Source organism: Candida parapsilosis, contig 005569, assembly GCF_000182765.1.
Source record: "Candida parapsilosis strain CDC317 annotated contig 005569".
In the NCBI taxonomy this organism is placed as follows: domain Eukaryota; kingdom Fungi; phylum Ascomycota; class Pichiomycetes; order Serinales; family Debaryomycetaceae; genus Lodderomyces; species Lodderomyces parapsilosis.
In genome coordinates, this window is record NW_023503278.1 from 1,433,629 (window position 1) to 1,447,772 (window position 14,144).

At 38.4% G+C, this 14,144-nt stretch overlaps 6 protein-coding genes across 6 annotated transcripts; 4 read left to right on the forward strand and 2 right to left on the reverse strand. All coding sequences in view use genetic code 12, as the record gives it.

Moving 5' to 3' along the window:
• Positions 1-287: 287 nt before the first annotated feature.
• Positions 288-2,568, reverse strand: CPAR2_106690 (uncharacterized protein; the record flags this gene model as incomplete). Its single annotated transcript, XM_036806927.1, has 2 exons — positions 288-1,830; positions 2,324-2,568. 2 exons carry the CDS (start codon positions 2,566-2,568, stop codon positions 288-290), a joined length of 1,788 nt encoding a protein of 595 aa, XP_036663814.1.
• A 3,530-nt stretch (positions 2,569-6,098) lies between these two features.
• Positions 6,099-7,979, forward strand: CPAR2_106700 (uncharacterized protein; the record flags this gene model as incomplete). The annotated part of the gene is made up of 2 exons (XM_036806928.1): positions 6,099-6,331; positions 6,437-7,979. The coding sequence occupies 2 exons, from the start codon at positions 6,099-6,101 to the stop codon at positions 7,977-7,979; spliced, it is 1,776 nt and encodes a 591-aa protein (XP_036663815.1).
• Positions 7,980-8,145: 166 nt separating this feature from the next.
• SET6 (Set6p) lies at positions 8,146-9,258 on the forward strand (the record flags this gene model as incomplete). The annotated part of the gene is made up of 1 exon (XM_036806929.1): positions 8,146-9,258. The coding sequence occupies one exon, from the start codon at positions 8,146-8,148 to the stop codon at positions 9,256-9,258; it is 1,113 nt and encodes a 370-aa protein (XP_036663816.1).
• Positions 9,251-10,711, reverse strand: CPAR2_106720 (uncharacterized protein; the record flags this gene model as incomplete). The annotated part of the gene is made up of 1 exon (XM_036806930.1): positions 9,251-10,711. One exon carries the CDS (start codon positions 10,709-10,711, stop codon positions 9,251-9,253), a length of 1,461 nt encoding a protein of 486 aa, XP_036663817.1.
• Positions 10,712-10,886: 175 nt separating this feature from the next.
• Positions 10,887-12,410, forward strand: CPAR2_106730 (uncharacterized protein; the record flags this gene model as incomplete). The annotated part of the gene is made up of 1 exon (XM_036806931.1): positions 10,887-12,410. One exon carries the CDS (start codon positions 10,887-10,889, stop codon positions 12,408-12,410), a length of 1,524 nt encoding a protein of 507 aa, XP_036663818.1.
• A 249-nt stretch (positions 12,411-12,659) lies between these two features.
• Positions 12,660-14,105, forward strand: CPAR2_106740 (uncharacterized protein; the record flags this gene model as incomplete). Its single annotated transcript, XM_036806932.1, has 1 exon — positions 12,660-14,105. One exon carries the CDS (start codon positions 12,660-12,662, stop codon positions 14,103-14,105), a length of 1,446 nt encoding a protein of 481 aa, XP_036663819.1.
• Between the last annotated feature and the right edge of the window lie 39 nt (positions 14,106-14,144).

Genomic DNA, 14,144 nt, shown 5'->3' on the forward strand with positions numbered 1-14,144 from the left:
TTAAAAAAATACCAAGCACATTTCTCACTGGCTCATTTATGTCGTTCAGAATGTTCACATCTATTCAAAATGGATTTGGAACGGAAGAATTCTTCTACATTGCCATATCTAAAGCTATTGTCTCATCGTACTGTAAACTGTGCTGATGCGATCCTTCTTTCAGACTCACCTTCAACCTCACGTTGTTTCTACATTACATCGTTGCCAAATTAGATATTTGCAAATTCTAAAGCGATATTGCTATATAAAAATCAATAAATAAACACTTGCGTCGAATACGTCTTTCATCAAAAGATCCATCCCAAGAACTTCTCATAGAACCACTCTTTATCATACTTCTTTCCCTCAGCTTCTCTAACAGCTTTCCTTTCAGCATCCTCAGCTTCGTATTGTTCAAATTCAGCATCAATAACATCTCTAAATGTGTCCAAATCAACTTCAGTTGGTGATAACCATTTCGTCTTGTAAAAAAACTTGTATCCGAAGTAACAAATGAAAAATACAGGAAGAATAATGTAACCAGTAATGAAATTCTTGTAGGTGAAGGAGTCACCAAGGAAAACAGTAAAATTTTTGATCAATATGACAAGCACACAAACTCCCAAGGATACATAAGTTGCATATGGTTGTAAAGGTGAGCGATAAACTGTATCTTTATTTCTGTCAAAACCTTGTGCTTTCAATGCTCTCATGAACCCAATATGGAAAGTGAGGATACATGTCCAAGCAATCAACCCAGTCAATGAAACAACATTGACAAAATATTCAAAAACCTGTGCCGACCCAGATGATACATTCATGTATGCTAATAAACAGAACAAAAAAGACACGACAAGACCATAATAGGGAACACCTAACTTGTTGGTCTTTGTGAAAAATTTCGGTGCATACCCATCAGCAGCCAAGGAGTACAAAGCTCTACTGCAAACATAGACGTCTGAGTTTGCAGCTGACATGACAAACAACAAGATACAGGCATTGATAACATGATCTAATCCATCAATCTTGGCATTTTTGATAGCAATGACAAATGGTGAAGCTCCGGCGTTCGTTCCTGAAGCTCCCAACAACAAAGGATCCTTAGCAGAAACACACATACCGACGAATAAGATCGACAAGACGTAAAACACAAGAATACGGTACAAAGTCAACTTGACTGCTTTGGGGATAGCTCTTCTTGGGTTTCTTGTCTCACTGAAAGTGATGGCTACCAATTCTGTACCTAAGTAAGCAAATACTGCTGTAACCAATACTGCAACAAATGATACAAATCTTCCAGTTGAGCCTCCAATATAAAGATCCTTTGACGAGTCGGTGTAATGAAGGAAAGCACCAGGGTCGTTCCAGAATCTGAATCCAATTCTATCATGAGTTGGACCACCACCCAATGCAATAACCCACAACAATATGATCAATCCCAAACATGTGACGACTTTTAATGAACTCAACCAGAACTCAATCTCACCAAAGAATCGAACTCCAAGGAAGTTGATGACCATGATGACCACCAAGAATACTGTTATCCATACCCCTGGATTCACCCTATCTCGATCAATCCAGTATTGCATAGTCAACGCGCCAGCAGTCAATTGATTAGCGGGTAAAATCAAGTACTTTATCAAATAGGTGTACCCACAAGCAAATCCAAGTGCTTCATCACAATATCTCTTACCATAGTTTGCAAATCCATTCAATGGAACCCAACAGGCGATTTCTCCCAAAGCTGTCATGACTATATACACCACAAATCCAATGGCACCATAAGCCACCAAAATGGCCCCAGGTCCAGCGGTTTTCAATGCACTACCAGTACCAATCAATAAACCAGTGCTAAGTAAAAGAAGTTAGTATAAAGTCTCAGCCATATCATATGTCCATTGGGCTTAATATTAAGGTCCGCAAAATATGTGACTCGTGTAAAATATTTCGTGGGTCTCGAAAAAGCCATGTAAATCCCCATGAATTTGGAAGTTGTCCCGTGATGCGAATTTCTTTTTAGGCGTTTTTGTGTCTTTGCATCCTCGAATTGTATACAGGACTCAATATGGCTGTTTTCCCCACCATTGGAAGCGATTTTTGTGTAACAAAACAACCAAAATCACGGTAGTAAAAGTCCGACGCCAACTGACTAAAGAAAATTTTTCTTGTTTGTCTTGGTATTGCAACCCCTTATCCGATCAAAGTATCACCAGATTGTTTCAATATCTCATTTGATACTAGTACTTTTTGCCTTTTGGTGTACTCCACACTCACATATAAAAAAAACGTAAAACACGCTCTTCTTCACCCTAGACGACATTGAAAGAGAATTGAAAATACATACCCTAGAGCTCCACCAAGAGCAATCATACTAACATGTCGCGAATCCAAAGCTTGTCTTAACTTGTGTCCCTCTGCTTGATTGATTGCTGATGGATTTGACTTTGCCACGTACAAATCATAATCTGCCGTGTGTCTTGATACAACACTCTTCAACTCATCGTCATTTGAAAATGAACCAATGTTTTTTTCACTATGAATTGATTGTTCTCCGTCTTCCTCCAGTTTGTTATTACTTTTGAAAAACATTTATATATGAGGGTGGGGATGAAAAGTAATAGTAGTAGTGAACAAGAAAAAAAGTAGTAATAGTAATGTTAGTGTTAAAGACTGTGTGGAAACTATGTTTGATATATATACAAGCTGATGATGTGGAGGTTTTTGTCTCTTTTTTAACATATTTTGTTATATTTTTTTTTATTCAATTTCTTTGTGATTTATTACAAAAGAGTGATGGATATTGTACGAGATGTAAAGTGTGTAGTGTGACTAACTTGTATTACTTTTTTCGAAATAAGAATATGAAACACAAATCGCTATCTTGTTCCTTCACAAAAGTAATGGGTGAGAAAAATCAGGCGTCTATAATGCTATTTCTAGAGTTTTTAGTTTTTGCGTTTGTTATTCTCTTATTTGCACGGAGAAATCAAAATTATAAAAAGAAAATTATTATCGTATCAAAAACAAAGTTAAGGTTACAGTTTGAGTCGAGGGCGTGGCCAAAAGAAATTATCCATCGTTTCTTTAAACTGAATTCATTACTGGTCAGGGATGTGTGTTCAAAATGCTTTAATGTGTAGTAGTGTTATCTTTCTCATAGTTAAATTACAAGCAACATTGTATTCACTAGAGACAAAGAACAGTGACAAAAAAAGATTCTGTCTTTGTTCAATTTTTAGCTTTGCCAAGAAAATGTTTTAACAACTACAAAGTCGAGAGATAAATGGGGTTTGTGTAAATTAACACCAAATTGCCGTGCAAATTCAAGATACAACATCACTAGCTTATCAACCTCTATTTAGGAACAGTTGTATAATACTCTTCTGACTGATATTACCAAGTGAGCTTGCAATCTGTTATCGTCGACAAGTCAGTCATTTGTTGCACCTGGAGAGAGAGGGACGCTTGTCTACATCAAAGATTCTATAGCGTCTCCAACTTCCCAACAGTAACTTCTGTCGCAAAGTATACCTAATTCGTATACGATACTCACTCAGACTATGAGAAGCGGTCATTTATGTACAGGCTTTACAGTCAGTCTCTGTATTGCTATTTACGTGACATGGAAAGGATCAGCTATTTCTTTTTTTTTTTCCTTCCTCTATACTACTCAACAAAAGTTAAGCTTTCGGGGTATATGTTCTCTCGAATACAACTGCTCAAGCCAAGCTTTCTTTATTTTTGGTTTATACTCATCAATTTACGTATTATTCCATGACATCAACTGCTGTCCCTGTGGTATCAGCAGTGCAACGGTACACTTTTAGGAAAGGAGGCAAAGAGAAATGTGTCAAGAAGAAAGGTGTCATCAAAGCCAAGCAAAATAATATGCTTTGAGAATATTTGTATGTTACATTGAATACCATCTGTGGCCAATGACATTATCAACCTTTATATAAGAGGAACTGGAGCTTTTTTCTTACTACAAATTCGTTTCACAACCGTGGGCCAACAAACTACTATGTTACTCGAAAGTAGGCGCCAACCTAACCTATAAGACAGTGTTCTGTTTACAAAATGGTTAGCAGATACGATACATCCATCATTTTAGCATTCTCACGACAAACACGAAGACGTTTCCTTATTGTTTCTTCCCCACAATAAAAGCAAATCTTGATTTCTGTGAGATCTCGTTATAAGTTGATGACACAAACACTTTTCTATACGGCATTGTTGAAACTTTTTGGTATTTTCGTCATCAAATATTTTCTGCAAGGTCTAAATCACAAACTCCGAATTGTAGAAAGTGGCGACTAAGCCTATTATATTTTAGTATACTGTGCATACGTACAATGCTTCTAATGAAAAGTGAAAAGTGGTGGGGTCACTTTTGCCTTAACTCATTCCCAAAAATGCAAATCATGCGGGTGGAACTGCTCTGATCGCCCTTAGCAGCAGAATCGAACGCTAATGAGGGCCCCCGTATGAGGTACTTTAACACAGCTACTCGCTAGACCAAAAAAGAACTTGATTTCGAGAAGAATAGACATACTAATTACACCATATAATAGTGTCGCAGAAAAAATAGTGCCAATTAGTTTATATTCTAATTTTATTCGGCTATTGGAGGTTACTGACGTCACTGCAGTGACTGAGGGCTTTTTTTTTCGTTTCTTTTGCAAATGTTTTCGATATTTCTTGGAAAACATTTCACTAGGGGTGGGAACCCTGAATTTCTGTTGCTCAAGGGAGCTGCAATTACGACTTGAGCAACAATTTTGAATGAGCGACCCCGTTACGCATTCTGAGCTAATGTTTTTCATTACTGACAACCACAACGATAACGATAACGATAACGATAACGATAACGATAACTCCATTTCGCGTTCTTTGACCAACTGACTGCTAAAGTATCAAAGGTGTATGCGTGCTTCGAACAGTATTTCAACTTGAAGCTTTTATAGGGAACTACTTAAGATCTAGCCTTTCAGAATGACAACATGATAATCTTTTCAGACAAACACCGGGTGTTATGGAGCACTTCACAGCACGAGTAATTACGTAAAAACCAGAGGAAGTGACTGGATATATGAAATTAAGATAGGGAGTCACGTGAATCAAATTTGGCTTCAACTTTACAGCGTTTTTTACATTCAATAAATGTCGAGTACAACTTTTTTTACTCAACAGTTTAAGCAGCAAAAGATGGTGGAGCGAAGAGGGGGGCCGTTTGAATAATTAAGTACTCACATGACTTTGAAAGAAAGTTGAGTCTCGGCGACAACATTTTCTGTTCCTTTCAGAAGATTCTGGTTGTTGTTGTTTTATTTATTACACCAAGAAATTCATCACTCGGACCTACAACGAAACACCATCTTACTTTCTCACCTGTTGGTAAACAAGGTCGAGAAATTACTCTAACCGTACGGCGTTTTTTGATGGAACTACTAATCAAATGATTTCTTGGGTTGATATGATTTATTTTTTCATTCGGAAGGTTATTTTTATTTTTTTCTTGGGCCTCAACTTGCGAAAAAAACTATTTACTCCGGGCAGTTTGTTGCAGAGATAAGATTAAATTGGATGATGATGTTGGTGATAAGCGTCGGATGATATAAAAAATTTGCTCAGGGTATTGCTGCTCAAGATACGGTGCACCGGAACTTGATACATTAGAATTTTGTTGAAGTTAATTTTGGGTGAAACGAAAAAAGAGACGGTGGCTTCGAAGAAATTAGACCTGAGAAACTAAACTTCACAGCGATTACAAGTGTTCGTTTTAGCTGAGAAAGGCTGTTTCATAAAAATAATTAGGGCGTTATTATCTATTTCGTTCATTTTGTGTCGTAATTTCATCCACGCAAGGAAGAGGGGGATTTATCACCAATTTTTTGATAACAAAAAAGTTTTTACCCGACCAACTTGAGAAACCCAAAACAATTACAATTTTTGCACCTTTTGTGCTTTTTTTCGAGCTTAACCCGCAATATCATGGATTGTCTTGGCTTTTTGAGGCTACGAGTTGTCGCTGTTGTGAATATATAAATAAGCAAAAATGCCATGAATGGAAAAGAAAGCCGAATCTTTGAAGATTTCCAATTCAACTTAGACAAATTAAAATGGCCGGAGAATTTACCGACTCAAAGCGTGATACTGGTCTCCTGGAAAAAAATGTGGGGACTTTTGGTCAAGCAGAGGATTTAAAGAGTGTTGTATCAAGACATACTGAAGAGTATGATTTATTTGTTGCCAAATCTAATCCAACAGCCATTAACCAAGCTGATGGCCATAAATTAAGACAAGCTTTGGATTCGCGACATGTTAGTATGATTGCTCTTGGTGGAGCTTTAGGGTATGTATATACTTTCATTTGCTTTGAAGAGTATTGGTTGGAAAGAAGCAAAACTGTTTGAATAGCTCTTACAATGTTGACCTATACTAACAATTCCTTCTCTAGTACCGGTTTATTGATTGGTACTGGTAGTGCATTGAAAACCGCTGGACCTGGGGCCATTTTGGTGGCTTATGGTGCCATTGGATTGGTTGTTTACATTGTGATGACAGCATTGGGAGAAATCGCTTGTTGGGTACCAATGAATGGATTTGCAAACTATGGTAAGAGATATTGTGATGAAGCACTTGGATTTGCTTGTGGGTACACCTATTTGATAAAGTACTTGATTTTACCCGCTAATCAATTGACTGCTGGCGCGTTGACTATGCAATACTGGATTGATCGAGATAGGGTGAATCCAGGGGTATGGATAACAGTATTCTTGGTGGTCATCATGGTCATCAACTTCCTTGGAGTTCGATTCTTTGGTGAGATTGAGTTCTGGTTGAGTTCATTAAAAGTCGTCACATGTTTGGGATTGATCATATTGTTGTGGGTTATTGCATTGGGTGGTGGCCCAACTCATGATAGAATTGGATTCAGATTCTGGAACGATCCTGGTGCTTTCCTTCATTACACCGACTCGTCAAAGGATCTTTATATTGGAGGCTCAACTGGAAGATTTGTATCATTTGTTGCAGTATTGGTTACAGCAGTGTTTGCTTACTTAGGTACAGAATTAGTTGCAATTACATTTGGAGAGACAAGAAACCCAAGAAGAGCTATCCCCAAAGCAGTCAAGTTGACTTTGTACCGTATTCTTGTGTTTTACGTCTTGTCGATCTTATTCGTCGGTATGTGTGTTTCTGCTAAGGATCCTTTGTTGTTGGGAGCTTCAGGAACGAACGCCGGAGCTTCACCATTTGTCATTGCTATCAAAAATGCCAAGATTGATGGATTAGATCATGTTATCAATGCCTGTATCTTGTTGTTTGTCATGTCAGCTGCAAACTCAGACGTCTATGTTTGCAGTAGAGCTTTGTACTCCTTGGCTGCTGATGGGTATGCACCGAAATTTTTCACAAAGACCAACAAGTTGGGTGTTCCCTATTATGGTCTTATCGTGTCATTTTTGTTCTGTTTATTAGCATACATGAATGTATCATCTGGGTCGGCTGAAGTGTTTGGCTACTTTGTCAATGTTGTTTCATTGACTGGGTTGATTGCTTGGGCATGCATTCTTTTGTTTCACATCGGGTTCATGAGAGCATTGAAAGCACAAGGTTTTGACAGAAATAAAGATACAGTTTATCGCTCACCTTTACAACCATATGCAAGTTACGCTTGTTTTGTGATTTGCTCAATTGTGATTTTGATCAAAAACTTTACCGTTTTCCTTGGTGACTCCTTCACCTACAAGAATTTCATTACTGGTTACATTATTCTTCCTGTGTTTTTCATTTGTTACTTCGGATACAAGTTCTTTTACAAGACGAAATGGTTATCACCAACTGAAGTTGATTTGGACACATTTAGAGATGTTATTGATGCTGAATTTGAACAATACGAAGCTGAGGATGCTGAAAGGAAAGCTGTTAGAGAAGCTGAGGGAAAGAAGTATGATAAAGAGTGGTTCTATGAGAAGTTCTTGGGATGGATCTTTTGATCTGAAGATTGTATACAAAAGTGTATATGCCCATTATATATTGTCATGATTTTATGTTAATTTGTATTTTATGCAAAAAGTGCAAAGTATATTATTCTTCGCCGTTTTGTGAAACCTCATCGAATTTTATTTCGAAACACTTGATCTACTCAAAAAGCAACATATCATGGAGAACATACCAAGTAAACAGTCAGATTCAGCCATAGAAAATGTTCCCAACAACATTTCTACATTCTTCGAAATCGGTCCTACAAAGTATGGTGGAAGGGGCTGCTTTGCCAAGTCAAAAATATCGAAGGGAACCCAAATTCATTATTGTTCATCACCCGTTGGCTCCTCGATATCGAGACCATTCAGAAAGGAAGTGTGTACATATTGTTTCAAATATGATAATGGGGATGCCATGAAAACCAAACTCGCAAAATCCGTCTCTGGTAGGAAAGAATCGAGTGCACTTTACTTTTGCAGCAATGATTGCGTCAACAAATTTTTGGATCAAGACATTAATGACATCTTGTTAACTAATCTATTATCGGTCGAGCAAAACTATTTAATAGGACTTAAAAAGCCAGGAGTTGACGCGCTAGAGCCAGTGGGTGATTTAGATGAGCAAATAGATCGAGAATGGGAACGAGTTGAGCGATGGGCTGCTGAAGTAGACTCGACTCGAAGTAGCAAAAGAGTCAATTTCCTACCAAGAATTGATGAAAGTGAATACCTTGAAATCAAATACATCGTTGGTGTGTTGTTCAACGAGTTCAAAATATATAGTCAAAAGGAGCTCAATGATGATCTTTCACTAGAGATGTACTTATTTGATCTTCTACAATCAACTGAACGTGAGAAATACCACAAGTACCCGTATCTTCTATTTTCATACATCAACATATTCAAATTCATCAAGCTCACGTGTACTGCTGAGCTTCAACAATTTATCACAACAGACATCGTTAGATCGTTGATCGGCAAGAACTTATCCAATGCATTTGGTATATGGTCCAACACGACAGCCAAGGACGAAGATAAAGAATTTCTTGGGTTTAGCGTGTATCCATCAGCATCGTTTTTCAACCATTCATGTGATCCAAATATCATCAAAATTAGAGTACGTAATGATATGCGATTTGAAACATTGAGAGATATCGCGATAGGTGAAGAGTTGTGCATAAACTACGGAAACTTTCAAAATGAAGACGTCGAGAAACGGCAGTTGGAATTACAGGAATGGTTCTTTGATTGCGGATGTACAAAATGTCAACTGGAATTGACAGCTAAGTAAAGTCATAATTTCTATAAAATTGTTTAAACTCCTCGCAATCAGCCATTTCCTTGAATTTTGGTTGTTGACATTTGTCCCACTGTACGCGATCTAGTAGATTTAGCATATGCGCAAGTACCCTACGAGGAAACTGGATATCGAGTGGCTTACCTTTGACTAACTTGGCAATGTAAAATTTAAACTCTGATTCGCTCGTGCAAATTGTAAATTTGATATAGTCGTTCTCCTTTTCAATATCCTCAAGTCTGGGATCATTCTCCTTCGTAAACTCAGCAAACTCAAGGCTCTGGTTCCGTTTAAATTTTTCATTATTGATTTTGGTTCTATACTCTAACGATTTGGGGAACTTATCAAGTTGTGATTCATAAACAGGCAAGAATTGGACATTGTGATGAACATTATCATGTCGATTCAACTCAAAAAAGATCAACTTGAGAAACGGTTTTTGACTCGCAAACGCTTTCACCAATGTTTGCTGAAACTGGTTAATCTCTTGCCTTATTGGACCATTTCGATCATTGACATGGGGGACATGTTGAATTGGTATGATAATCCCATGACCCGAAAAGGATAGATCTTTGTTGGATCTAGTTAGCGGACCTTTTGCGACTGTGAGATACGCTTGTGACCCAATTGATACAATCATGTGTGTTTCCGTCTTGGGATTGCTTAGACAGAAAAAGCAATGTTCAGGTGTGACAACTTTCGCCTTCTTTACTACAACATCCACCCCATTATCTCTGTTGTCCATGTATCTCTTTTTTGTAAGGAAAGGATTATCCATAAACTTTGTCATATCATCTGGTTCTCCTCCCATTTTAAATGCATAGAACCATTTGTCACCACTTCCTTCTTGTGCCAAACTTATGAACCTGGTAATTTCACCGCCACGCCACTTGAAAGGTTGGATCTCACAAAAAACGTTCCCTTCATCTTTTCCTACAGCGAAATGATATTGTGGCTTGATGAGTTTGACAAGCATATCAATTGTTTCATCTCCAACTTGGGGAATTGATTTTAGGAAAGACAACGCCATGGGCCACTTGAATGTAAAAAGCAAATCTATTCTCGTCTTAATTTGGGTAATTTTATCAATGCTTTCTTTCAGAAGCGTTCCTGAGACAATCAACATTGTCGTCCCTGAAACCAACTTGATAATACTATATGGTGGTTTAACGTAGGTAAAGTTGTCAGCAATATCAATTAACGTGGACGTCAGATGTAAGGACTTTTCCTCTACCACGTTAGATATTCCGTTACATCCCTGAGCAAAATATGTGCTTTCTAGAAGCTCCGTTTGTGGAAGTGCCTTACCACTTGGTACGACATCTCCCATTAAAATAGTGGCTGAAAATGGCCCAGATTTCTTGTTTTGTGAATTGGCTTTAATCAATGTCTTATCTAAGTCATTCGGATTCGGATTAAGCACGAGAATTCTAGTTTCATCTGCCATAGCTGTAGTACTCTCTCGAATTAGTTTTCGAGTAGTGTGCTGCATCTCGCAGATTACCATATCAAGTGAGAGCTGGAAAAAAGAATCGAATCACGTGTACGATTTGTTTACCTTTTCTCCAAACCACTCCAAAAAGGCACCAATTTACCATCACTAAAGATACTAACCATTGACTATGAGCAGTGAACTGAATAGCATAAAGGTCATAGTAAGGGTGAGACCAATCCTTTTGCGAGAAGTGGACAACAATGTTGGGCTTCCTACTCAATCACTTGTGCAAATGCCATCCTCCGACTGTACAACTATTTTAAACCCCACCAAAGATGAAAAGAAACAATACCATTTCGATGAATGTGTATGGTCGTTCGATCCCAATGACGCAAACTACGTTGATAATCAGCGATTTTACAACAAGTCTGGACCCGACCTACTAACCCATTTATTTGAAGGGTTCAATGTATGTTTACTAGCATATGGACAAACCAGTTCAGGGAAAACCTATACCATGATGGGAGACGAGACGCAACCTGGAGTAATACCTTCCTTGATCAAAGACATTCTCAAGCAAATGGACATCTCTATCAACCAAAAAGTGCAATGCGAGTTGACTTTTTCCTACATGGAGATCTACAACGAACAAGTGATTGACTTACTCAGTAAGGACCAGAATGTGAAATGCAAGATCCGTGAAAACCCACAAACGGGCCCCTATGTTGAAAACTTGAAGGAAGTGAGTATTTCAAGCTATGCACAGTTTTTAAATTTCTTAAAGTTGGGAAACAGGGTCAGATCCACTGCTTCAACTTTAATGAATGATCTAAGCTCGAGATCTCATGCTGTAATTACGTTGACACTACACCAAACAAGATATGAAAGTGATGCTGGTGATGGAATTGGAAACGCTAGTGAGAAAATGACTTCGAATATCAAATTAGTTGACTTAGCCGGATCGGAACGTTTGGCTAGAACCAAATTATATGGGCAACAGCAGAGAATGAAAGAAGGGGCCCTGATAAACAAATCATTGACAGTTTTGGGGCGTTGTATCAATTTATTAGCACAAAAGAATAACAAGACAGTGGTACCATATAGGGACTCCATTTTGACATACATTTTGAAAGAGAATCTTGCAGGTAACTCCAAAACTTGCATGTTGTTCTGTGTATCACCCTTGGATTATGAAGAAACAATACAGACACTCAATTATGCCAATGAGGTGAAGAAAATAAAGACATCAGCTAAGGCAAATAAGACAAAATTGCCAACAGTGCCTGTTGATTGGAATAATTTGAAAAATGCAGATAGCAGTGTTATCGATTCTCTTCGTAATGAAGTGGAATTATTGACAAATAAATTGACAACGTTGGAAATGGAACACAACAACCTGTCAACTTTTTCAGACTCAACCTTGGTAGAAAACACGGAGAAAAGTAATTTAAAGAACTTGATGGAGTTCCTCGAAAACGAATCGGCAAAAGCCAAATTTGAAAACAAGTTTCTAAGCCAGCAATTGGCCAAGAAGAATAAACAAATAAGTGAATTGCAAGCCCAAATTGATTTCATATATCGATTTGAAATTGCAAGAATAAAACAAGATATGGCGAGGTCACACTTGATCACGAACATTAGCCACTGTCGTCAAGGTATAGACGCAGATTTGGCGTATTTTGACCCTGCTCTGTTATTCAAGCAGCAGTGAATACACGACAGATTTGATTTTGAATACAAAGCGTAGAGAGCTCTTTACCCTCGGACTTAAAGTATGTCGCGTACAAAAACCGCCCTGCACAAAACTAAAATCATTTGTGACCGAAAAAAAAAAAACAAAAAATCATTTAATCGTTTCCTCTCCCTCTCTCTCCCCCCTCCATCTGTGACAAAAACTGAAGCGCAATTTTGGAAACACCTTGGAAGTACTTTTGCATTGGGAGGGAAGCAGTATACGATAATGTCAGATATAGAGAGCATATTTCACAGCTCTGTTAGAGAGGCAGTGCAACTCACTGTTCAGAATAACAAACCATTATTTGTGTTTCTCGCACTGCCCGATTCCATCACGAACGAATCATTCTTGAACAAGTTTGTCACAAAGGACGCTGTTTCACTCTTGCAGAATAGTACAGTGCCATTGAAGTTGATACAAGGTAGTGTTGAATTTGGTTATTTTGAGCAGCTTTTTCAAAATTTAATCGTTCCCAGTTTTTATGTTGTGCTGCAAGGGAAACTTAAGGCAGTGATTACCAATGACTTTGCTAGAGAAGATTTTGATAAGTGCATCGCTGAGCTTTTATCATTAAATGGGGACTCTACGACCTCGATTGCTTTCGCTTCTGCGACATCATTAAACCAGGCAGCTTCATCCTCCTCACACAATCCACCAACAGCACGCCCCACTGAAGAAGAAAATTCTCCAACTCTGTTACCAAATGCTGCTCCTCTAAATACTCAAACATCCCAAACTTCCAGTCTGACTGTATTGGATGACCATGAACAATCTGTGATGAGGCACAGGAAAATTGTTGCACAACAAAGAAAAGAGAAAATGGCGGAGAAGCAACGTATAAGGGACTTATTGGAAGCCGATAAAAGAGAAAGACAAAGCAAAGAAAAAGCAGAAAAAGAACGTGTCGACGATGCAAGACGACCTTCGCAGAGTCTGGCTAAGAAAAACGACCACACGAATTGTCTTTTGGCGATTAAACTTTTTGACGGAAGTACGATCAAGCACGATTTTAAACTGGATGACACGCTCATCACAGTGCGTACTTATCTAGATGAAGAGGTGAAAATCATACCGTCTACAAGTAGCATGCCATCATTTGCCAGCACAACATACCCGACAGGCTACTCATTCCACAGACCAACTTTACCACGTATTACATATTCCGAAGAGCAGGAGTCGCAGTCACTACTTGAGCTTGATTTGACACCAAGGTCTATATTGATACTCAAACCAACTTACAATCAAACAAACTCAAGCAATGCTGCGCCAGGAAACGAGAAAGTGGGGATTCTTCAAAGTGTGTATAATTTTGTTGCCGGGATAGGAAGGGCACTCTACTCTTTCTTTGACTATGGGGTCGATGATGTACAAAGACAAGTTAGTTTGGATCAACCGCTTGCCCCACGCCAAGAAGAAGAGGTGATAGATCTTCACCAACCAATTGCAGCAGGGATTCTATCAGTCGGTGATAGAGGTTTGTCGTCGTCCCTTTTGAACATCGAAAGGGATGAGCGTGACGTGCTAATTGCAACCCCAGTAGAATCTAGAGCATCCAGTCCAAGGCCCGCTTTGAGTCGCGTGCAAACTATTCACGATGATACCAGGGATCCTTTGCGAGATACATATAATGGAAATAGCATCAATCTTAGGGATGACGATCAAACTACATAGGTTATTAATGGGGTTCGTTGCAATATATTGCTTTTAAAC